The sequence below is a fragment of the Thalassophryne amazonica genome, chromosome 18, assembly GCF_902500255.1.
Source record: "Thalassophryne amazonica chromosome 18, fThaAma1.1, whole genome shotgun sequence".
NCBI lineage: Eukaryota > Metazoa > Chordata > Actinopteri > Batrachoidiformes > Batrachoididae > Thalassophryne > Thalassophryne amazonica.
The window spans coordinates 43,140,720-43,165,895 of record NC_047120.1 but is presented as its reverse complement, the minus strand read 5'-3'; the positions used below and the strand labels follow the sequence as shown (position 1 = coordinate 43,165,895).

At 40.3% G+C, this 25,176-nt stretch overlaps 2 protein-coding genes across 3 annotated transcripts in view; one reads left to right on the top strand and one right to left on the bottom strand.

Annotated features, from left to right (window-relative positions):
• The window catches only part of snf8 (SNF8 subunit of ESCRT-II), a 31,518-nt gene extending 6,831 nt beyond the window's left edge, over positions 1 to 24,687 (top strand). Inside the window, exons 4-8 of the mRNA XM_034194125.1 lie at positions 22,714 to 22,818; positions 23,034 to 23,106; positions 23,262 to 23,403; positions 23,875 to 23,949; positions 24,040 to 24,687. Coding sequence (XP_034050016.1) covers positions 22,714 to 22,818; positions 23,034 to 23,106; positions 23,262 to 23,403; positions 23,875 to 23,949; positions 24,040 to 24,177 — 533 coding nt within the window. The 3' untranslated portion in view covers positions 24,178 to 24,687. The remainder of the gene's footprint in view (positions 1 to 22,713; positions 22,819 to 23,033; positions 23,107 to 23,261; positions 23,404 to 23,874; positions 23,950 to 24,039) is intronic.
• LOC117531085 (calcium-binding and coiled-coil domain-containing protein 2-like) lies at positions 1,729 to 12,474 on the bottom strand. Of its 2 annotated transcripts, none has more exons than XM_034194123.1 (6): positions 12,315 to 12,474; positions 10,349 to 10,534; positions 10,114 to 10,230; positions 9,830 to 10,025; positions 4,299 to 4,324; positions 1,729 to 2,209 (listed from the first exon to the last, which is right to left on the bottom strand). In XM_034194123.1, exons 1-6 carry the CDS (start codon positions 12,399 to 12,401, stop codon positions 2,045 to 2,047), a joined length of 777 nt encoding a protein of 258 aa, XP_034050014.1. In that variant the 5' UTR covers positions 12,402 to 12,474; the 3' UTR covers positions 1,729 to 2,044. The 2 variants fall into 2 exon arrangements, with proteins under 2 accessions (XP_034050014.1, XP_034050015.1); XM_034194124.1 differs by having other exon boundaries at positions 1,729 to 2,206.
• Positions 24,688 to 25,176: the final 489 nt, after the last annotated feature.

The following is a 25,176-nucleotide window of genomic DNA, read 5'->3' as shown; positions in this document are numbered from 1 at the left end:
GTGTGGACTTTGGTAAACACAATGTTCCATGCTGTTCAGGCTCTTGTGATAAGAGTTGGCTGGATTTATTGGAGCTGGCAAGCAGGACAGATTCTCTCTAAAATCCCACTCTGGAGCCAAGGAAGGAACATTTTACTTCCTGGAGTCTTCTGACAAATATCGGTGGAATTGCTGTGACGTCATTGAAAACAGGATGTAGCATATGTTGCTTCCTGTTACATTGCATGAGACATCGAGTATAAGATGATTGGTTCACCTGGTGATTATGGTTGTAGGTGGTTTATGGGTTATTTTCAGTCTCAAGAACATATTTCCATTATTTGTTAGTTTGGCAGCATCTTGAAAAACAGTGACCTAAACAGATGACCTGGATTTTTATGTCAGCATTTAATAATAAATGCATTTTCATGTCATTATTTTAGTTGAAAGTTGCTTACATTGCTCTGGCGCCTGAATTGTAATGGTACACACACTACATTTGAAAACACTGTGATAACTTGGATTATGACCTGTTTATTGACATATCATTTGGGCAGTGGCACATACAACAATTATATAGTGTTTTGGAAGAAAGCTTGTCATCATGAAGTTTGTATCAGAAAGATTTCTTACAAGTGAGATTAACTGACTGATGTTTCACAGATGTAAATACCGTCTGGTTAATATGGTCTGTTGGATCATTGTTGAAAACAAGTATATACATAACTTCCTATGCTACATCTTTTTTACCTAAAGAAAAAAAAAAAAAATGGCCACATCCTAAATTATCTTAATAGTTGTACATGTTTTAACCTGTTTTATTCAAATAATGTATATATATAAAATGCTTAACTTTTTCCATATTTTATGTTACGTTATTCCAAAATGGAGTAAATTTTTTCCCACAACTCAACCCACAACACCCCATAATGACAACATGAAAACTTGTTTTTTTATTTTTTTATTTTGCGACTTCATTAACTAAAAAAATCACATGTACATATGTTTTCACACCCTTTTCTCAATATTTTGTTGATGCACCTTTTGGCAGCAATTACAGCCCCAAGTCTCCTTGAATATGATGCCACAAGCTCGGCGCACTGATCTTTAGCCAGTTTAGCTCATTCTTCTTTGCAGCACCTCTCAAGCTCCATCAGGTTGGATGGGGAGCATCATGCACAGCCATTTTCAGATCTCTCCAGAGATGGTCATTGTCAGGTCAATCAGGTCATTGTCCTGATTAAAGCCCTTCACACACACACACACACACACCCCCACCCGATCGCTCAGTTAAGATGGGCAGCCAGCTCTAGAAAGAGTCCTGGTGGATCTGAACTTCTTCCATTTACAGATGACTGAGTCCACTGTTCTCATTAGGACCTTTACAGCAGCAGAAATGTTTCTGTCCCCCAGATTTGTGCCTTGAGATAATCCTGTCTCGGAAGTCTACAGACAATTCCTTTGACTTCATGTTTGGTTTGTGCTCTGACGTGCACTGTCAACTGTGGGAGCTTATATGTAGACAGGTGTGTGCCTTCCCAAATCATGTCCAATCAACTGAATTTACCCCAGGTGGACTCTAATTAAGCTATAGAAACATCTCAAGGATTATCAGTGGAAACAGGATGTACCTGAGCTCAAGTGTGAGCTTCATGGCAAAGGCTATGAATACTAATGTACATGTGATTTTTTATTTTTTTTTAGTTTTTCATTTTTAATGTAAAAATCTGAAAACTTTATTCATGTTGTCATTATGGGGTATTGTGTGTAGAATGTTAAGGGAAAAAATGAATTCCATCCATTTTGGAATAAGGTTGCAACATAACAAAATGTGGAAAAAGTCGTGAATACTTTCCAGATGCACTGTATGTTTATGCCAGCACTCTTTCGAAGCTCAATACATTTTAACACTTTGCAGTACGTCAGTAAAAATATCCAAGTACAGTCCTTTCACAACCACCCAACCTGTGCATTTTATTCCTCTCATACAGGATTAATATTAAACCACAATTGATGCATATGATTAAACGCAAATACAGTTAAATTTAATTAGCCAGGTCCAGTTTTACAGCTCGTGCCCATAGACGTGATCCTCAAATACGGACTGCTCCATGCTGTCACAGATGAGTGTGCAGAAAGGGCAGACTCTGTGACTCTGCTCGTGCTGCTCCAGTTCATCTTGGCTGATGCCGGGGAAACTCTCCTGGCAGTGGCGACACACCAAGAACTGCTGCAACAGAAATAGAAGATGCTCATCACGAGTGGTAACAAAATACTGATGGGATTACACATTAAATCCGCGTCAGAAATAAAAAAGTAAACTGTGTGCGCTTGAGAAAACCTGCATCCACTTGATGGACCTCATTTTTAAAAATTAACTTGATGCTTTTTGTTAGTTCATTTTTGCCACTGTCAGGAAGCTTAACTTTTAACTGGAAAGTTATAGTTGCTCAAATATAAATTAATCTAGTCCAGTTCCAGTTTGTCTTAAAGTCTGTTTAAACAGCAGTTTCCCTTTTTTTACTCCCATGTTTACAGCCTGTTTGAAGAAGCCATACAACCCCTGACAATAATTATGGAATCACCGGCCTCGGAGGATGTTCATTCAGTTGTTTAATTTTGTAGAAAAAAAGCAGATCACAGACATGACACAAAACTAAAGTCATTTCAAATGGCAACTTTCTGGCTTTAAGAAACACTATAAGAAATCAGGAAAAATAATTGTGGCAGTCAGTAACAGTTACTTTTTTAGACCATGCGGAGGGAAAAAAATATGGACTCACTCAATTCTGAGGAATAAATTATGGAATCACCCTGTAAATTTTCATCCCCAAAACTAACACCTGCATCAAATCAGATCTGCTCATTAGTCTGCATCTAAAAAGGAGTGATCACACCTTGGAGAGCTGTTGCACCAAGTGGACTGACATGAATCATGGCTCCAACACGAGAGATGTCATTTGAAACAAAGGAGACGATTATCAAACTCTTAAAAGAGAGTAAATCATCATGCAATGTTGCAAAAGATGTTGGTTGTTCACAGTCAGCTGTGTCTAAACTCTGGACCAAATACAAACAACATGGGAAGGTTGTTAAAGGCAAACATACTGGTAGACCAAGGAAGACATCAAAGCGTCAAGACAGAAAACTGAAAGCAATATGTCTCAAAAATCGAAAATGCACAACAAATGAGGAATGAATGGGAGGAAACTGGAGTCATCGTCTGTGACCGAACTGTAAGAAACCGCCTAAAGGAAATGGGATTTACATACAGAAAAGCTAAACGAAAGCCATCATTAACACCTAAACAGAAAAAAACAAGGTTACAATGGGCTAAGGAAAAGCAATCGTGGACTGTGGATGACTGGGTGAAAGTCAAATTCAGTGATGAATCTCGAATCTGCATTGGGCAAGGTGATGATGCTGGAACTTTTGTTTGGTGCCATTCCAATGAGATTTATAAAGATGACTGCCTGAAGAGAACATGTAAATTTCCACAGTCATTGATGATATGGGGCTGCATGTCAGGTAAAGGCACTGGGGAGATGGCTGTCATTACATCATCAATAAATGCACAAGTTTACGTTGATATTTTGGACACTTTTCTTATCCCATCAATTGAAAGGATGTTTGGGGATGATGAAATCATTTTTCAAGATGATAATGCATCTTGCCATAGAGCAAAAACTGTGAAAACATTCCTTGCAAAAAGACACATAGGGTCAATGTCCTGGCCTGCAAATAGTCCGGATCTTAATCCAATTGAAAATCTTTGGTGGAAGTTGAAGAAAATGGTCCATGACAAGGCTCCAACCTGCAAAGCTGATCTGGCAACAGCAATTAGAGAAAGTTGGAGCCAGATTGATGAAGAGTACTGTTTGTCACTCATTAAGTCCATGCCTCAGAGACTGCAAGCTGTTATAAAAGCCAGAGGTGGTGCAACAAAATACTAGTGATGTGTTGGAGCGTTCTTTTGTTTTTCATGATTCCATAATTTTTTCCTCAGAATTGAGTGATTCCATATTTTTTTCCCTCTGCTTGGTCTAAAAAGTAAACGTTACTGACTGCCACAATTTTTTTTTCCTGATTTCTTATAGTTTCTTAAAGCCAGAAAGTTGCCATTTGAAATGACTTTAGTTTTGTGTCATGTCTGTGATCTGCTTTTTTTCTACAAAATTAAACAACTGAATGAACATCCTCCGAGGCCGGTGATTCCATAATTTTTGCCAGGGGTTGTACATGTGACTTCGTAATAGGCACTGTAATTGTTCAAGTGGTGAGCGGGTGTGTTCAGTTTGTGTCCTCATTATGTGACGTACCTCTTCCTCCATTTCTGTCGTGTTCCCTGAAAGGAAAGAAAAAACACTCAGTCATCACTTGTATAATTAAAAACTATGTAACTCTAAAACAAGGTTGTGTTTTATGTTGTGTTTAATGGTTCAACTTATCAGGATTATTCCAAAATGTTTTACCAAGTTGTGAAATTTGGAGACTATTCAGTTAAAGATTTATGCAAGATGTATTAAAAACAAACATGAACCTCAACACCTCTGCCTGCTTTGCAACAGACACCATTAGGTTTTGCATGGACTGGTTTAATACATAATAGTGTGTTGCCCGTAGAGATCCACGCGCTCTAGATTGGGTAGTGTTTATAAAATAGGTAGCTGACATTTTTCAAGGGTGGGAATAAATTATGCAAAGTTTCTGTAATGGTTTGGAATAGTGTACGAGTCCAGAATGTAATCATCAATGCCCACTGTTCACTGTTGTTACGTAAAATATGTAATTTCTCCAAAAATATTAGTCCTATCAGCGTTCCATTTTGGCGTTGTTCATCCTTGACCCATACCAAATGGCAAATGTCAGCTCTCCCCAGATTCTCTGTGTTGGAAGGTATACACACGCACGCATAGATGTACAGAGTCCACTTCACTTTTAATATGTAGATGATTTACTGCACCCTGCTGGAATAGTGTATGAATCCAGAATGTAATCATCAACATCCATTGTTCACTGTTGTTAGCTAATATCTGTAGTCTCTCCAAAATTAGTCCCATTCATCCTTAACCCAAAATACATAAGCATACCAAATGGCTCTTCCCAGTTTGTTTGTGATCGAAGCTATACACATGCACACATTATGAGTTAAAAGAATAAGAGCTAAAATTTGATACATTTTTAAGGGCCCTGTCCCACTGGCGGTTAGGAGGATTTGCGTATGGAATGCGCACAAAAGTAGCCCGCATCTGCCAAACAACCGCAATATCCGTGTAACATTCATGTATGAGTCGGCCGACATCCGAACACGTCCGTGAACATCCACAGAGGCACGCATATCCGCAGCCAGGATTTTTGAGCGGCTCAGAAATCCTGATGCGGATGAGATCCGCATCACTTCATGAACACATACTGAAAACATATGCAGGACATACACAACCAATGCGCTGCATATCCGCTGTCATCCGCAACCGACGGGTTGGCGCGGCTTGGCGGCAGACTGGGACAGCGTGCAAAACAGATATAACGCGTGCCCAGCACGGCCACATCACGGTCGCAAATGGTATGTCGCGCATGCAGACAGAGTGGGCACGGATGAAGCGAGTGCATCACGGCCGCTGTGCATCCGATATGCGATCATACACGGATGCATTACAAAACACATAAATGCCGGCCAACACCAGTCCAGCTGTGGATACTGATCCCGGCAGGCCCGTTTGCGCTTCCTTTGTGTCCGCGATGCAAATGCGGCGCATGCGCGCCACCACTGCAGTTCCCGCCATGCATGTGCACTGCGTCCCCATTGCAGCCCTTGTGCTGCCGTGTTCGTCGCTCTGCGTCCGATCCCTCTCCTCTATCCATGCGTTTTATACATCCATGTTTGGCCGTTGTGTTTCCGCAATGGCCGCGATATGTTCCACTACATTTACCAGCTGTGCCCCTCATGGAGGAGCCTCCGCGGTCGCATTCGCTTCTGTTCCTTGTTATATCCGCTTTCTTCCTCATGTATTCGCTGTGCACTCATGATGTCTACGTGATCCACCCCGGGACATTTGTCATTTCCGCCCACCTTTGTTGCGGACGCTCAGCTTTTGTCTCCTCATTTCATGCGCAAATCCTCCTAACCGCCAGTGGGACAGGGCCCTAAAAGAGGTATGTTGGGCACATTTGCAAGACAACAGGCAAGTTTTATAGCCATAAAAATCCCATCAACTCAAATGTCAACTCAAGCACACAACACCACAACCCCCCACCCCCAGGTCTTGGATGGAAACCACCACGGCAGACAACTGGTTCAACACCAGATCTCTAAAATAATCATCTATCTGCTGTAGCCAGGTGAACCGTGGGCGTCCCAAGCCAAAGGCATGAGTTATTTGTTTAAAACTAGTTTATACGTTTGCTTAATTCACTTCTAAACCGCTTAAGCTACAGTGTGTAGGACTTAGTGTCATGTAGCGATGAAGTTACAGATTACATGATGTCATCACCAGTCACCATATTATTACCCTTCACATTTTTGCTTCTTTGTTGAGGTGGATTGATGGTCCCTCACCTTCTCTTGTGATAAGTAATATCTGTGATCCTACATTTCACAAAAAAAGCATTCTTGTTAGCCTGCACTAGCAACCAGCAGACAGTGCATAGTGCAATATAGTGACACTGCAATCATGGATTCCTCTTCTTATTTCAGGCTTTAAACCACAATATACAAAATGCAGATTAAGTATGTCCCATTGGGTCTGTCAACATGGGGCTCCATGAGGGGGCCCAACCCCAAGTATATCTGGTAAATAGATAGATTTATTGTCATTACAACAAATACAACGAAATTTCTTCAACCCAGTCACCTCAGACAAAAATACAATTAGTCCACAATTATTACAAGTTGAACATAATAATGGCAGACATCAGAATTAGAGCAACCATACATATACAGTACATTTGATTGTTTATGTACGATAAACTTTAAAACAGTCTGCCATCTGAATTGAAGCAATGTGTGTGTGTGTAAGTGTGTGTGTGTGTGTGTATGCGTGGGGGGTGGGTGGGGTGGCAGCAGTGTCCCGAGCAGCCCCGAGCTTGGGGGGAGCGGCAGGGCGGAGGCAAGGGGTAGGGGTGGGGGAGCGCGCGTCATGTGTGCAGATGAGATGAGTTCGTATCAGTCAGATGAGTTTATCTGTCAGTGTGTGCATAATGGGCCTCATGTATCAATGTTGCGCACTTGTGGTGTAAATTTACGGCGTAAACTTGAAATACACCAAAGTCGCCGTGACATGTATCAAGCAGTGCGCACCTGCCCATTTCTGGCGTACACCTGACGTGATCTTGATAAATGCGGCGGGGGGAAACGATCGTAATTATAATAAACACGCCCATAAATATTCAGACTCCACTTCAGACACACCCTCATTTTACGACATGGAAGCCAGGAAGACGGCAATGAAAAAGAACTTCACCAATCACGACGCGTGCCAACAGAGCGTCAAAAGCGGCCGTCGTATCAATTGTTTTGTAGTATATAATCAATAAAGTGTTACAGTGGTCCCTCATTAATCGCTGGAGTTACGTTCTAAAAAATAGCCCATAATACGCGAAACAGCTACGTAGTCAACGTTATTTTTTTACAATTATTATAGACGTTTCAAAGCTGTAAACCCCTCACTACACAGTTTATACACTTTCTCAATCAGGCATGAACATTTTCTCACTTTTCTCTCGTGTGTAAACACTCTCAAAGTTCAACCTTAGTAGGAAAATAATACCAAACTGTTTTCAGGCCCAAACATTTGTTTGAGAAATAAAATAGAACGTTTTCCTATAAATAATATGATGACATTCAGAACTAACGAATTAATTTTAACGATCAACGAACGAGGTCGGCCACATAAGAAATATTAATAGTGACTGACCAGTATGTCACAGATCGGGCCTCTGCGTCCTGGCGCTGCGCCTTTTCCCATCACACCTGGCTGCAGCAGGTGTTTGTTTCCGTGTGACAAAACCAGTTATGAGTAGTTGTTGGCGCTCTTTTCTCTTCTGGGCAACAAGATTCTTATAAACAGATACGCAGAACACAGAACACTGTAAAAAAAAAAAGGCATGCAAAATTGGACTAAATACTCCGCGAGACTCCGAGGCCACGACAGGTGAACCGCGTTATAGCGAGGGACCACTGTATTCTCTTTTCACATGTCAATAATTCTTGACATGTGGATATTTGCTCGCTCAATTAATAAGACACGCCTAATCTGTCAGATTTCTTTATTTTTTAAATGTATTTCTGTATTTATTTTATTGTGACAACCAAATGGAGACGACAAAACCTGGTTGCAGCACGGGCAAATTAAGGGAATGAACACTACAGTTGTTATTATCAATTTCATAGTCTAAAACGATCACACCGCATGAAGTTAAGCTCAGCGCTGCTCTGGTTCCAGGCTCGAAGTCTGGAGAAAAAGGCGAGCAGCGCTGTCTTTGCAGTCAGTGCTGTGGCCACGGATCGTGCTCCATAACAATCCCGCAAAGGGGGATTTGTATTGATTATTATGTAGTATAATCAGGAAAGTGTTATTTATGTAACATATGCATTGATTTGTATAATGGCACTGTTTATCATGTTGATCATTCATTTTTATGTGGATTTCAGCGCTGGTTCATTTTGGTGTATAATTTACGCCACCTCTCGACCTGGTGTATATTTTCAGCGCAGCGTATGCCAACGACCACATTGCTAAATGCCAAGTAGCGCAGCCGTTTTGGCGTACACCCCATATACGCTCAAATATCGCCGTACGCAACGTTGATACATGAGGCCCAATGTCTGGAGTTGCCTTGACAACATCAGACTGTAGGGGAGGGCAGAAGATAAAAGGGGCAGCTGAATGGTTCACCAAGGCTGTAGAAATTCGTCTGGAGGAAAACAGCGGGGCGTTTTAACCTTTGGAGGCTGATAAGCCTGCCATGTTTAGGGTTGAGCAGAGAAACACATTTGCAGCTCCTCTGACCAACCAAATCCAATTTATGAGTATTCCCTGGTCTCCAACATCTTCCTTTGCAAGGTGTACATTTGCTTCAAGATAGCGCAATCTGAAACTGTATCGCCTTGCCCAACTCATTAACCATGACGGACAGTGAGGGTTCGTGGTTCTGGTAGCAGCCATCTTGCCAAGGTCAGGGCAGCACATAAACCAATAAGCACCAGCCCCCCAGCAATAAAACCAAACATAAATAAGTCTTTGACGTCTTCCATAGAGAGTGGTACCAAGTACGCAACACACCACTTCTCCTAGGAATCGAGAACATAGCCCGCAGGGTAGATTCCAGCTGGGCACGCAGGGTCCCCCAGCCCTGGTTTCCATGTTGAAAAAATGGTGTCAATAGCGTTCAGAGACCAGCTGATCAATTCATGGTTAATCCAAATATAGTTTGAAGAATTCATACTCCGGTGAAGTAGGGACTTTGAAGGTTCGAGCAGAGCTAGAAGAGAGAGGAGAGGAGGAGATGCGACCGCCCTCTCATGATGGGTTCACACTAAGCTTGTGAAAAGATGGATTCCTTGTAGCACGTAATTAGACACTGATGAACAGATGACTATATATATAAATGCTATATTCCATTTCTGCTAATAAACACAGCCAAATCCTACACGCTGTAACTTTAATGAAGGTCAACTATAGCATAGACTCTTGAAATCACCTCTGATGGAGCCACTGGACCAGTGTTTTTTTGGAACCTTCCTCCTGGAATGGGATGCTTGCTGAAAGGTTTCCCCAAATGTAAATTTTCAATTCCCTAATTCAGTTGATGTAATATTCTAATTTGTGCAACTGAAATATAACATGCTTACCAAAGGCCTCATACAAGTTCTCAGACCTCTGAGACTCTGGTTCATCTGTGTCCTCAAGGTGCAATTCAGTGGCAGAAACCGAGCCAGGTGGTGAGTTCAGAGTGACAGCAGGCGTTGTGGGTGGGAACACGGTGGAATGGGCGGTCTGGAGATCACGAACCATCTTGCGCAACCCCTCCATATCATTTCTGAGAGTCTGACAAAATAAAGACAGTAAAACCAGTCAGTGTTACTCTTGAAAACCAGTGGAACCACGGTGAAAACGATGTGTTCTGTAACTGTACCTGGTTTTCTCTGCATAGCTCTTCTTTCTCATGTCTCTCAATCATCACTAGCTTTTCCTTCTCTTCAAGAGCGCCATCCTTTTCAGCAATTACTCCATGTGCATCTGCAAGCAGGTACTGAAAAACAAGGCAACAAGTTGGATGGTTTAAGCTGGATGCAGCTTAAACTGCAGCTTTAATCAGAACATCTTCAAAGCAAAACTGAAATTAATATTTTGGCATTGGCCAAATTCACCTCTAGTTTGCTGTTTTTTTGTGTCATCTCCTTCTTTGTCTCCACTATGTTCTCCAGCAGCTCTGTTACCTGCAGCAGCTCTTGCTGCAGGCTCTCGGCGCGTTTCTTGTTGCTATTTAAGTCCTCCGTTTTAGCAGCCAACAGCCTTTCTGTTAGCTGGAGCTGGCTATGGACATTGTGAGACTTCTGCACAAGAGCACATATCATCAAGCATTTTCATTCTATAACATTCCAAAAGCATAGATCTATGAGCGCACATCCTGATAGTGGTGATCAGGTGTGAACAGCAGCTCATACAGGTTTGACCTACATGATTAATCCACCTTTTTTTATTTTGCAGTGTGGCTGAAAGACTGAAGAAAAAATAAGAGGAAGCAGTAGTTGCTCCCTTATACACTGTCTACATGTTGCGAGTTCAGGTTAACAAATTTGAGAACCCTCATTTTTGTGAAATGGCGGCTCACACATATTGCTTATGAGAAGAAAGCATGAATCCTTGTTGCCAAAAAAAGCAAAAATGTGAAGACAAACAATGTAAATGGTGACTGCGTAATGCAATCTACAACCTCACCACTAGATGACACTAAATCCTACATATTGTATTAAAGATATTTCAACATAGTATCAATTACATGGAAGGTTTTAAGACAACAGAGTGCAGTTTGATAGCCATGATGATGAGATGGCTGTGAATATCAGCATCGCTGAGATCAGGCAGCTCTTTTCTACTGCAGGCTTTTATGGCCTTCAGTTTGAGTGGACAAACAGCACAAGGATCTTGACAAACAGCAGCAACCTTTGCATCATGACAAGCCTTAACTTCATGATTTAAGCCTTGATGAATGCATACATTTATTATCTATATTATAATAACCAAATGGCCTCTGTATGCATTCATGCGTGTATTTGGCTTTCTCACTGAGAAACTGGGGAGAGTTGATGTTTGCTGTTTGGTATGCTTATAAATTTTGAGTAAGGATGAACGCTGCAAAAATGGTAAATTGATAGGTCTAATATTTTGGAGAAATTTGGGATAATTGCTAACAACAATGACCAATGGATGTTGTGCTGCAATGCACCGTGGGATTTTGGGTTTTTAAATGTTGTTACTGTGGTTCATGTTAGTTTAACAGTGTTGTTAGTGTCATTAATTTATTGTGTTTTGTAGTTCAATTGGTTTAATCAATTTAGTTAAGTGTTATGTTGCCGTTACCATGAGTGACAAGTGTAGTGTGTTTCCTGTCTTCCACCACAGTCTCTGTTTCTGGGTTTGTAAAAATAAAAGCACCTGCTTGGGGCAGAATGCAGAAAAGACAAAAAGCTCTGGCTCAGTTTTTGTTCTTCCATGCAGCTTGCCATAACATATTAAAAGTGAAGTGGCGTCTGTGTACATGTATGCATGTGTGTGTGCGTATGTGTGCCTAACTTCGATCACGGGCAAACTGGGGAGAGCTGACATTTGCCATTTGCTATACTAGGCTATGCATGTGTGATTTTATTTATTAAGTTCAACGTAAGTACATAATGTTGTTGTCCATTCGGCTGCTCCCGCATTGTTTGAGGTCACCACAGCGGATACAGCCAGATCTGCATAGATATTTGGCACAGATATTCCTGACGCAACTCCAGTTTTACCAGGAGAAACACACACAGCCACTGGTGTTCCAAAGAGGTCTCCCATCCAAGTACTAACCAGGTCCTGCACTGCTTAGCTTCTGAGATCTTACAGGATCAGGCTCAATGTAAGTACATAATATAATGTAAATATGTTAAAAATACATGGATGACACAAGAAAGTGAAAACACTTATTTCCATTTTGGTTCATTTATAATTAAAATAAAGTAGAAGTAATAATAAAATAAAATAACTATAACAGTGTGTACATGATAACAAGAACCTAAACAATTTATAAAAACAGGCTACATATAAATCCTGTGTTTGGGCTCATTTGTGATTTGGGCTTACCTTTTGCTCATCTGAAACGCTCTGCACAGTTTCCTGCTCTGACAGCCTCCTACATAATTCCTGGTTCTCCTTCTTCACTTGATCCATGTTGTTTGTGATGCGCTGCAACCTTTGCAGCTCTGCAGAGAGCCTTTCCTTTTCTTTTTCACTGGTCTGAAGGTCAACCGAGGACAAATCCATTCAACATTTTACTTTTGTTCCAAAAATAAGCACACTACTACAGTTTCCAATTTAGGAAGGTTTAAAAAAAAATAATAAAAAAAAAACACTGACATAATGACATCATTAACCCGTCTGATCATACTACTACTTTTACTCAGTTTACATTAGGGTTTTTAATAATCAATCAATTGACTATTTTCCTCAATTAATCAATTAGCTGTTGGATGCAGAAAATGTCAGAATAGTGAAAAATTGAGATCAATTATTTTCCAGAGGCCAAGGAAGATGCCTACAAATGTCTTGTTTCATCTACAACCCAAAGATATTCATTTCTGCCATAAAGTAGTCACAATTCAAAACCTATTTTTTTAATTCCTCAAAATAATGACTCAATTATCAAAAAGTTGTTGACTAATAGTCATTTAATAATCAATTAATAGTTACTGCCCTAGTTTACACACATTTCTAAAATCAAGCTAATATGATATTCTTTAGAAAATCATAACTTAGGTGATTATACCAGTTAATGGTGTGTGTGTATATATATATATATATATATATATCAAAAAACACAGCCTTAAGCAGAATAAACAATCTTCCACTACTTACTGTTGTACAAGTTTGGGTAAAGGCCGCCCAAATGCAACCACGGGCAAGAAGGGTGTGACCACTATACTTTCAACTAGCAAAAATAAGAGGAAAGTGAAAATCATGAGCAATAATACACAAATACAACAATAATGTGTGTGTCACTACACTGCAGTGCACCACACTTTATTGGGCAGCGCAGTCTCATTTGAAGGTGGGCGCTAAAGGGGTCAAATATGACACATATGACATAATTTCTGTACTTCCAGGGACAGAAACATGGCACTGAGTTTTTTGGACAAATTCCACTCAAAGTGAAAATGCAAAGAAAACGTGACAATGCGGTGGGAAATTCGACATGTGTTGCGTATTTTTTAATGACCCGGAGCTCAAAGGTGTAGAAGCGGTTGAGCATGCGAGAGAACGCAGCTACTCTGGTTAGCTGTGTAGGCTAACACCTACCGACACAACATCTCCCATTCACCTCATCTTTCCTTCTCCACTGGGAACAAAAAACACTGCACTTTTCGCAACTGCTTCTGTGATTGCAGCCGAAAACGCAGGGTTCAAATGAGACTGCGCTACCCTATTGAGCTAATAACTAGCATAAGCGTACCATCTTCAGTGTCGGGGTAAAAATGAAACCTCTGGCTCACACTCCTGGACAACTTTTTTCCTGTTCATGCGTTGCTGCAAGCGCTGGAACATGCGCTGCTCTCTGATTCGCTGAATGTCCCACCTAAAAAATAAATGAACTGTTGTGAAGTACAACAAAGAAATGACAGCATCTCACATGAAGTATGTTAGCAGGTAATTCTAAATATTGAATTACGTTAAATAACGCTCACTGCATTTGTACTGCATTTAAGTGATGCAATCAAATTATATGCGTCGCTACAATTTTGATCAGGTATTTCTAATTTACGCTCCAGCAACAGGCTTTGATCCACAGCTTAAGGCAAGGTCAAAACTTGTGCAATTATTCAAAGAAAATAACAGGTACCTTTTCTCCTCTTCTCATCCAACTCAAGCTTCATGTGGCGTTTCAAAAACACACCGTCATCCAGCATCTTACGGAAAGACAAGTTCAGTCAATTTAAGTATATTCAGTTCTACTGTGAGTTAACTCAAGTTTTGCTTAACAGATTCAGAATGTCCACCTCAGGGAAATCAAAGGATTGGGTCCTCATTCAAGGGTTCAATATGGTTTTCCCTCCAAGACGGAACTATAAAACACAATGGAGGAGAGGTTACTGTTCTTGAAGAAGGCATCAGCTAGACTTACAAACTATTCAAACACTGTACTATACGAGTCCACTCACTGGCCACCTCTTCCTCCTTTTAGGTGAAGTCTCACGTAGAGGGGACAGAGGAGGTTGATTCCAGCAGCACAGATACATCTCTGTGGTAGACATGAAGGGCAGATCTTCCATCTGACAACTTACATCAGGTTCTTCTTTGCAAGTGAGCAAAACATCCTTTTCTGTCCCGGTCCTGGTAGGTACCATCTTCTCTGGAGTTTTACTGCGCAGCTCTCTTTGATGGGGAGAGTCAGACTGAATCTCAAGCTTTTGGGGACTAAGTTTGGTGTTTTTCCCACGTGATTCTGAACTTTTGCATCTACAAAGCAAGATTTCCTGTGTGGACAAAGCAAACAATGACAGATTTAAAGTACTGAATTCCACAGCTTCATTTTTGCACAATTAGAATCTGGAGGACTGTAATGTCTCCTTTCTGATATGCATTTTATTACCAGTTTTGAGTTAATTCCACAAGGCATGTTGTTGATTTACTGGTGTTGCTTACCTCTTCTGACCTTTTCCACCACGACTGAAGGGCAGTGGAGTAGCTGGGTTGGGCTCTGGAGTCTCCTCTACTTCCAGATCCCACATGTCTTCTTTATCAGGGGTCCATGGCTCCAGAGGCTGGAAAAGTCGCTTGTCACGTGGTGGATCCTTCCGTGTGAGTTGCAGGCGGCGTTCCATGCGCTCGATACGTGCAAGCAGCTGTAGAAGAGAACCATGTGCAAAGATGAATTTTAGGACAATTTAAGACATATACCACACAGCAATATTTTTCCAACAGAAACTTTCACATACCGTCTCCTTGTCTGCTTTGAGTTCATCTATCTCCTTGTCCTTGGACTGCAGCTGTTGTTGCTGTTGCTCGATCAGGTCCAGCTGAAGGAGAACAATCTGCCTCAGGCAGTTGGCCTGCGTGTGGGGATTGGCCGGAGTTTTCCTGATATTCCTCCACTTTCCCTCAGAGGAGAGTTCAATGGATGCAGTGCCAAGGACTCCCGGAACAACCCCCTTTGCACTCTCATCAGCACCAACATCCTTTGTATTATTGTTTAAAGCCATCTGAGGGTTATCCATTTTGTCAACAGAGAGGGGTTTACCTTTCACCGGGGTTCCCTCACCCCCCATTTGTCCAACAGGGGACAATATCTCCACAGTTTTATCGTCACCTTGAACAACTTCTACGACAGTAGCAGCGAGGGCAACTTTGCTTGTCATGTAAGTCTGGTCTAAATTCTTGGATTTACTCGGGATCTCGCCCCCTTGCAGGTCGTGAACATTAATAACAAAGTCACAGGGCTCTCTCTTGATGCTCACAGGGCTCACAGTAGCAGCTCTGATGTGCGTTTTGTCCAGATCGATGGTGTCAGTGTTGAGTTTGAATCCCGTGTTTGGAAACAGCGAGGATCTGAGAGTCATGGCGAGCACCGAGCATTTCTCATGCTGCAACTCTGCCCGGGAGAACTTAGCAGCCTCTGCCCTGCAAAACCAAATGACAACACGACAAGCGTGTTAGTACTGAAAGCACGAAACTGTAACGTACTCGGAAACAGGCGGGGAAGAAAAAAATAGCACCAACCTGAAGTGTGTGCCTCACACCGGGCATCCTTAACCTAAAAAAAAAAAAAAAAAAAAAAAGTCATTCGCCTGGTTTAAACATTCAAGCTACATTAACACTGCGGCGCACACACACCACAACGCCAATTCCGAGCAAACTCCAAGCAGTTTAGGATAAATTAATCGCAATAAAGACGTTTCGGAGACTACGGAGCGAGGGTGTAACGCACTGGCGGCAGCAATCTCCTCCATTTTGCTTCTCGCCAAATCACGAAAAACAATAACAGCTAGCTCGCTAGCTAGCCGGCTAGTTTTTAACTGAGAAAACGCTTCCAACTGAAACACGCTTAACAGCTCCGTCGTAATATTCACCCTAGGACCAAACGTAGTTAAAACAACACGCAGCTGTGTAATTCTAAGGCTTACCTCGACTATAATTCACGTCCACCTGCAAGTGGCTTCATGTTCCCTCCTCAACACTTTCTTTAAAGTGCCGACCACTGCGCGTGCGTAACTCGCCCGGCAGCCATTTCTTGTGTTTTGAACGCTCACTTCAGGGGACCGCCAACAGAGGGCGTGAGAGAGCTGTGACAGCAAGCACATGTGTGATCTAAAGAGAAACTTTCAAGCAAGCAGCATATGTGCTCGTCAAAGTTGGAAATTTGAATTGTTTGAAACAACTAAAAATATTTGTTAACTTATTTTTTTCTTATAAGCTTTGGTAAAGCCTTGGAATGTAACCTGTGAAAGACAGTGAGTGAATAGATGGATATACGAATGCCCCCCCCCCCCCCCCCCCCCGTTTGTTAACATGGTAACTTTAAAACAATATCAGCGTCTTGTATGCATGTCTGTATATTAAAAGGGCAAATTGATTCAAATGTGATTTAGGATATCGATCCAAAAAGTAACTGTCTGCTACCAGCTGAACACTGCCACCCGCTGGACAGTTGATGGATTTCAGCTGGATGGTGCAGGTGTGGATGAACTGTGGTTAAAGTTTCTTCCTGCAAGGAATAATGCGATCATCATATTTGTCGTTTTTTATCTTTTAATTTACATTTGGTGGGAAAGTAGACTCTGGGTCAAGGAAATTTTTTTATTTTTTATTTTTTTTAGATATTGATCCAAGATAATATATGATTTCTATTTTTATGATGTTGCTCATTCATTTCTGTCTTATTTGTACTCTTTTGAAAATTACCCTCCTGCACACGATCATTTTTATTTAATATCTGAGCCCCTTATATCACTCCTGGTTTTACTACTGTCTCATACACCAAACCTTTAACCCTCACCTTGATTATCTGCTCATACAGCACTCTGGATTTACTAATGTTCTCATTTGAAAGCAACCATCCATGTTTAGCCATTTATATTTTTCCATAGCTTATTTTCATGATTACGTGCATCTGAATTCGCCAGGACACTAGGGGGCAGTGTCTAATCATTTTTTGCTGCACTAAGCAGGAAGTGGTAGCTGTTTGTTTCTCATTATCAAATCGAAAAAAGTAGTAATAAGCATTTGTTTCTGTAAAATTGGACTTTTTTCCAATTTATTGTAATCGTTGCCTGCTGTAGTCATAACTAATGCTATTGAATGTATGTATATCTGACAAAATTTGAGCGAAGTGGTCACCCACAGTGACACTTTGAAGCTAAGTTCGCTTAACTTAAGGTTAGCACTTTTAAAATTAGTGTAACATTAATTGATATTATTAAACATTTGGTCCGGGCAGCTGCAAAATGCATCGGAGAGGAGTGGGTGCTGGAGGCTATTGCCAAAAAGAAGCTTGCAGAGGTTTGACACATTTTTGTTAATTGTGTGCATATATGTGTGTGTGTGTATATGTATAAAGTATATCTATATGTATATATGTATAAACTCTCTTACGTGATGTTTATTCTCTGTTTAGGCCAAATACAAAGAAAGAGGGACTGTTCTTGCAGAGGATCAGATTGTTCAGGTGAGTTCCCCTGTGTGTTTTGGTCAAGAACTACACTACAGTGTAGATTGAGGCAGTTTTTGTAATTTTATGTCTGTATGCCACCATGAAGCTGTACAAATGGTAATGCAACAGACAAAAGTTGTACAATGCACGTTTCTCCATTCACAACCATTGAAATCTATAGTTCCTCAGATTTGTCATGGGTGACTTGGTGGCTTCTCTTACTGGTCTCTGTCATGTACAACTTCTTGGTTTTTAAGAACTGCCTACTCCAGATACATTTACTATATAGTATCATACTGTTTGTATTCATTCATTATTGATGAGAGTGAAACTACAAAACATGTTCAGTGAGTTTGAAATGTTCATGTATCCATCCCATGGCTTGTCTAAAGAAAACTGGCTGTAAAAGCAATGATTTGTATGCACAATAATATATTTCAATTCATCAATTACTCATAGCCTCTGAAATAGGTGAATTTGTGTTTCAGAATGGGTCTAATTCTTAAGGTGGTAATACAATATTTTTCTCAAACTCTTCAAATTAAAGCTAACAATCTTCATTACCATCACATCTTGATGTTTTCATTGTAACTCTATTGTGGCGGTGTACACAGGCAAAATATGTACATTATGTTGCTGTTGAAATACTTGCAAAGCTGACAGCTCAGCCACAATCAAATGCCATTGATGTATAAGAAGTTATTACAGTTCTGTGTGATGAGTTTTTCATTCGTACCTGGGGTGGTGCCAAGTGGTTAATGCGCTTGGTTTCAGTTCGGAAGGTTCTGGGTTCAAATCCCACTCCTGCCACATTTCTCCATGTAATGTGGAGTTGCGTCAGGAAGGGCATCCGGCGTAAACCTGTGCCAATTAACATGCAGATCCACCTTGGATTTGCTGTGGCGACCCCGAGTGCAAACAAGGGAGCAGCCGAAGGGACTTACTTACCTGTGTTTTCTTAGTTATAACACGAAACATCTGCCTACTTGGTCCATGCATTAAATTATTACCTTGAAAGAATAAATTTTTCTTTAACAGAATGTAAATTAAAGTAAAAATTATGTTGTTTTTATTTTTATTTATTTATTTTTGCATTATTAATATGCACACAACTGAAGATAGGATTGACGATATAAATACTTTGATTACTTTGAAAAATGAGGTACAGCGTGGTCATCTGAACTGTCTGAGAATTTGTGTGCTGGGAACGAGCCATCAAATATCTGTTGTGTTGTGTCTGCTGATTTATGTTTGTAGCAGTTTCATAATGTGGACATAACCTGGGTTAATTTCAGAATTAAAAGTAACGTATATTCTTGTATTCTGAGTATGTTTCTGCTTAGAATAAAATTTACATTGACGCCTTAAGTTAGTACAATAATTTTAAAAATGACAGTAAACGGTAGTCATAGACAGCCTGTATTGTCTGTAAAGGAATGGAATTAATTATATTTAGAAATATTTTTCAAATCATAGTATTTGTCTAAGCAATACCTTGCTGTGTAAGAGGGTATCTTAAATTATGATAATGTATACCTATTTTTTTCTAAATATGCATGGTCAGTTGTTTCTGCTATGTAGAGTCTGTAACACCAGAAAATGTAAACATGGTTCTTATTTTATAACTGTCAAATTTTTATATGATAAGGATACTTCATGAAATTTTGAACCAAAATCCCTTCTTCTTCTTCTTTTTTCTGCTGCTCCTGTTAGGGGTTGCCACAGCAGATCATCATTTCCATCTCACCCTGTCCTTTATAACTTCCTCTGTTACACCAACCACCTGCATGTCCTCCCTCACCACACCATAAACCTCCTCTTTTGGTGTCCCTATTTTAACCAATATCCCTAAACAACATATTTACATTGGCTATCAGTTGATCAACATAGGATAAAAGTGAAAAATCACTCTCTTTGTAAAATTCATGACCATTTGATTGTGACTGACACTAAAGATATAAATTTGACCACATCAGTTGCATTCAACCTTTTTACGGACTTTACAATTTGATTTCCAACTAACAGCTTCTTCCATTATTGTCTTTTTATTTATTGAAGTTGCCCTTGATACAGTATCATATTCCACCACTTCTCACTGCATCCAGTAACAAACTGCTGTGATTACAGCAAGATCAAGAGCCACACGTTGGCATCAAAGCTGTACAGGAGGCAACTGATGAATTTCCACTTCAAAATTTAGGGTTAGGGTTGTGCATGAATCGTGATGTTGGGCAGCTTAATATCAGTGGGTGCTGTACTAATAGCAATTCATGGTTTGCGTACAGTGCTGTACGCAAACCACATTTATTTATTTGTTTATTTTATTTATTTATTTATTTTACTTGTTTTGATTGTGTTGGTCTTATCCTTGACTTAATAAAATATAGGAAAAGTTTTTTGTTTTTGTTTGTTTGTTTTTATTTAACTCACCACTCAGAGCAGACCAGGGGCCTGTACTACGAAGCGGGGTTACTGGCTTATCAGGGTTAACTTCGGGAGTAAGTTGATGACGTGTGGAGTAACTTCCCGGTTAACCCGTACTACGAAAGGTGGATAGGTTTTGATCGAGGTATGCTGCCATGGCAATTTATGCTGCGTGCCAAACCTGCTCCGAGCAGGTTATGTTCTAGGTTAGCTTGAGGTTTTCGCTTAACCATTCCCTTTATAAGTACCGCCCATCCATCTTCAATCACTCCAAAGACAATGCCGGCCTACCTGGATGATCCGTTTGATATTGGGGTACAAATTGTGAGGGGCTGTCTTTGCAGGGCGAGGGTTTTAAAGACCGCCAGAATCCGCTGACATACCAGGACGATATTCTCCATGAAAGATATAGATTCTCAGCCGAGGGAATTTGTTGTCTTTGTCAGCTGATCGGGCCAGACGTCTGTAACATCACCCATTGTAGCAATGCCCTGACGATCGAGCAGATAATGTGCCTTGCGCTTAGATATTTTGCCAGTGGACAATTTATGTATTCCATCGGTGATGCTGAACATCTGAGCAAGAATACTGTATGTCGTATGATTTGCAAGGTAGTACTTGCTCTATCTAAACTGTTGGATGCATTTGTCATTTTCCCTGGCCATTTATCCGCAATGCAAATCAAAGAAGGGTTATATGCAATCGCGGGTAATTACTAATATCAAAATAGGTCTAATGCATGTCCATTAATTAGGCGAAGTGGGGCTTATCAATAACAATTTCTCCTAGGTTTCCCAAGAGTAATAGGAGCCATTGATTGCATGCAAATCCCAATCAGTGCACCCCTGGGAGAACACGAGGGTGATTATGTCAATCGCAAATCTTTTCACAGTATCAATGTGCAGGTATAGCCGTTCTATTCGGCCTATTTCATATACCATTATCGTGTAGTCCACTCTAAGCTCACCTTCTTTTTACTTATTTCAGCCACATAAGGGTTGCTTTGATTTGGGTGATTTTTCTAAATATTCTAATATACAATTACTATAATTACATATTTCACATTCTTTTTCTCCCCACATGGAGCTGTCCTGTTGGATAACCTTCATGCCAAAGTGATATATATGTAACTATGTTAACAGAATGACCATTAATGGCTTTAAATCCTTAGATAGGTAGCCTATTTAGGAAACATTAAATTAACCTAACATCTATTAGTAGGCCTATGCCCACTTTTGAATCGTGTTGCATCTGGGCGTAATTAATGAAAGAAGGTCATTATTTTACACATATCAGACATTCCACAGGTTAATCATCTGTAACAGATTTGGAGAACAATTGAATTGTACTGACGCATTTACCCGATCAGCAGTACGTTGCCAACAAGCCTGTCTTGCTTTATTGGCAGACGATGTGTTCGATTTCCCCCTTAACGTTAATTTAAATTCCTCGTAGCTCCGCATAATAATCGAGCATTCTTCTTCGGTAAAGTAAGGTGACCGCGCCATCATTGAAAAATGGTGACGTGCGCTGCAACCTGCCCCTTTTATGTGAACACGCACAAACTCCAATTAGGTTAACACAGGTTCAACAAATCAACATCTTAATCAGCGTCGTAGTACCGATTAACACCACTTGAGAACACCAGGTTTTGTCAACCCCAGTTTAAGAAGTTAACCCTGGGTTACATCTGAGTAAGTTAACCCCGCTTTGTAGTACAGGCCCCAGGTATCTTGGTGGGATAAGGAGTTTGTCTACCAATCTGTAGACCTGGGGTTGATTCCCAGTTATGCTACCTGTGTGTTCTTAGACAAGGTACTTCATCTACACATCTGTTGGACTGTGTCTCATCTAGGGGGGAGTCGTACACTCTCATCTATTTCAGACTACAAAGTTGAGGGATAAGCACCTGCACCATTGGGCCACAGGGCCTAAAGAGATCTTGATTACTTAACTGATGTTTTTTTGTTTGTTTGTTTGTTTTTTCAAATCTGGTCTTGCAATACGATTTTGTGTAGCTTTAGCTTTCTACTGTTCTTAATTAGTTCATCTTGCTACCCCTCATACGTGTCAGGTAACCATTTTGGTGGTCCCATTCTCCAGCTTTATAAACCACTGTACTAAATCTTTCTTGTTTGTTTGTTTTCTGTTAGATGTCTAAACAGTTGGAAACCTTCAAGTCCTACCTGGAGGAATTTGCCAGTAAACACAAACAAGAGATCCGCAAGAATTCACAGTTCAGGATTCAGTTTCAGGAAATGTGTGCCACCATTGGAGTTGACCCACTTGCCTGTGAGAATCAGTAGTACCTGGAAGAAACTCATTTCACTCATATAGAACTTGCAGTTTTTACATTTTTGATAGAAACATTATTCTTGTTTGCCTGTTTTGAAGGGTTATGTCTTTTTTTCACAGCTGGCAAAGGTTTTTGGTCAGAGATGCTTGGAGTAGGTGACTTCTATTATGAGCTTGGTGTACAGATTGTTGAAGTGTGTTTGGCCTTGAAACACAGAAATGGGGGTTTGTATTTTAAACACTATCAACAGGCTTTTAAATGTACTTTTTTGTGCATTTCTGCAGTATTTGGCACAGTTGTTGTTGTTGGGTTATTTCTAATTATTATTGCTGGGTTTTATTTTATTTTTTTTTGGTGGCGGGGGTTCTCAGAACTGTTCATTGGTATTTGGAATACTTGCACCATTCATTAAATTGTTAATTTATGTGTGTTTACCCAGGGCTTATTACCTTGGATGAACTTCATCAGAGAGTATTGAAAGGACGTGGTAAATATGCACAGGATGTGAGCCAGTAAGTGTTACAGTTAACCACTGTGTGTATTTCAGCAGCATGTTCGTGGTCAGGTTGTACTACATAGGCATTGAAAGTTACCCTTGTATTACTTAAACTTACACCACCTATTTTGTACATTTGTATGATTATCTCATTAATTATGTGCTTTGCAGAGATGACTTGGTGAGGGCCATAAAGAAACTGAAGGTGATGGGGAATGGGTTTGGGATGATTCCAGTTGGTGGTTCGTATTTGGTGCAGTCAGTCCCAGCAGAGCTCAATATGGACCATACTGTAGTCCTACAGCTGGCAGAGGTAAAACTGAGTTGTACATTAAGCATTGTAGGCATCACAACTTGTTAAATGAGAAAAGGTTTTTGTTGTTGGTGGTGATGGTCAAGTTGTTAAAGCGTTGGGTTTGTGTCCTCTGTTCAAATCCGCATCAGACTAGAAAATCACTCAGGGCCCTTGGGCACTGTCCTTAATCCCCAAGTTGCTCTCAGTGTGTAGTGAGCACCTTAAATGGCAGCACGCTAACATCAGTGTGAGAATGTGAGGCATCACTGTAAAGCGCCTTGACCATGAAAGCATAAATGCCGTCCATTTACATTTGTACCAATAGGGATCCTTTTTTTTAAATTATTGTTACTGTACTCATTTTTATTGTGTTTTTGTTATACTCTGCAGTCTGATGTCTTCATCCATATTTTGATTATGCTGTTTTGACAAAATAGTCCCAAGAACAAAATTCACAACAGGTTGTCTTGTGTTTTTGTTTAATTATAGAAGAAGGGCTATGTTACAGTGAGTGAGATCAGGGACAGTTTAAAATGGGAGAAGGAACGGGCTTGTCACGTGCTGGTAAGTGAACAGCCACTAATCATGTCATGTGCCAACTCTTCCTTCTGCTTTAATGTGTGTCAGTCTTTAAGCCCCCTCTTGTGTTTCCAGGATCACCTCCTGAAAGAAGGACTGGCTTGGTTAGATTCACAGGCATCTGGAGAGCCACAGTACTGGCTGCCTGCTCTCTTTTCGGAGCTGACTTCCAGTGATGTCACACCTGAGGAGGCCAATCAAATGACACCTTAAATAAAGCTGAATGGACCTGGACTGTGTAGTGTGGACTTTGGTAAACACAATGTTCCATGCTGTTCAGGCTCTTGTGATAAGAGTTGGCTGGATTTATTGGAGCTGGCAAGCAGGACAGATTCTCTCTAAAATCCCACTCTGGAGCCAAGGAAGGAACATTTTACTTCCTGGAGTCTTCTGACAAATATCGGTGGAATTGCTGTGACGTCATTGAAAACAGGATGTAGCATATGTTGCTTCCTGTTACATTGCATGAGACATCGAGTATAAGATGATTGGTTCACCTGGTGATTATGGTTGTAGGTGGTTTATGGGTTATTTTCAGTCTCAAGAACATATTTCCATTATTTGTTAGTTTGGCAGCATCTTGAAAAACAGTGACCTAAACAGATGACCTGGATTTTTATGTCAGCATTTAATAATAAATGCATTTTCATGTCATTATTTTAGTTGAAAGTTGCTTACATTGCTCTGGCGCCTGAATTGTAATGGTACACACACTACATTTGAAAACACTGTGATAACTTGGATTATGACCTGTTTATTGACATATCATTTGGGCAGTGGCACATACAACAATTATATAGTGTTTTGGAAGAAAGCTTGTCATCATGAAGTTTGTATCAGAAAGATTTCTTACAAGTGAGATTAACTGACTGATGTTTCACAGATGTAAATACCGTCTGGTTAATATGGTCTGTTGGATCATTGTTGAAAACAAGTATATACATAACTTCCTATGCTACATCTTTTTTACCTAAAGAAAAAAAAAAAAAATGGCCACATCCTAAGTTATCTTAATAGTTGTACATGTTTTAACCTGTTTTATTCAAATAATGTATATATATAAAATGCTTAACTTTTTCCATATTTTATGTTACAGCGTTATTCCAAAATGGAGTAAATTTTTTCCCACAACTCAACCCACAACACCCCATAATGACAACATGAAAACTTGTTTTTTTATTTTGCGACTTCATTAACTAAAAAAATCACATG

Bases quoted from the DNA above. Each gene is read 5' to 3' on its own strand.
- LOC117531085 (XM_034194123.1), bottom strand. From the start codon at position 12,401: ATGGATCAAGTGAAGAAGGAGAACCAGGAATTATGTAGGAGGCTGTCA. The intron at 10,231-10,348 runs GTGAATTTGGCC...CTTGTTTTTCAG, and splicing joins AAAAAAACAGCAAACTAGAG to TACCTGCTTGCAGATGCACA. The intron at 2,210-4,298 runs GTACGTCACATA...TTTCTGTTGCAG, and splicing joins CGACAGAAATGGAGGAAGAG to CAGTTCTTGGTGTGTCGCCA.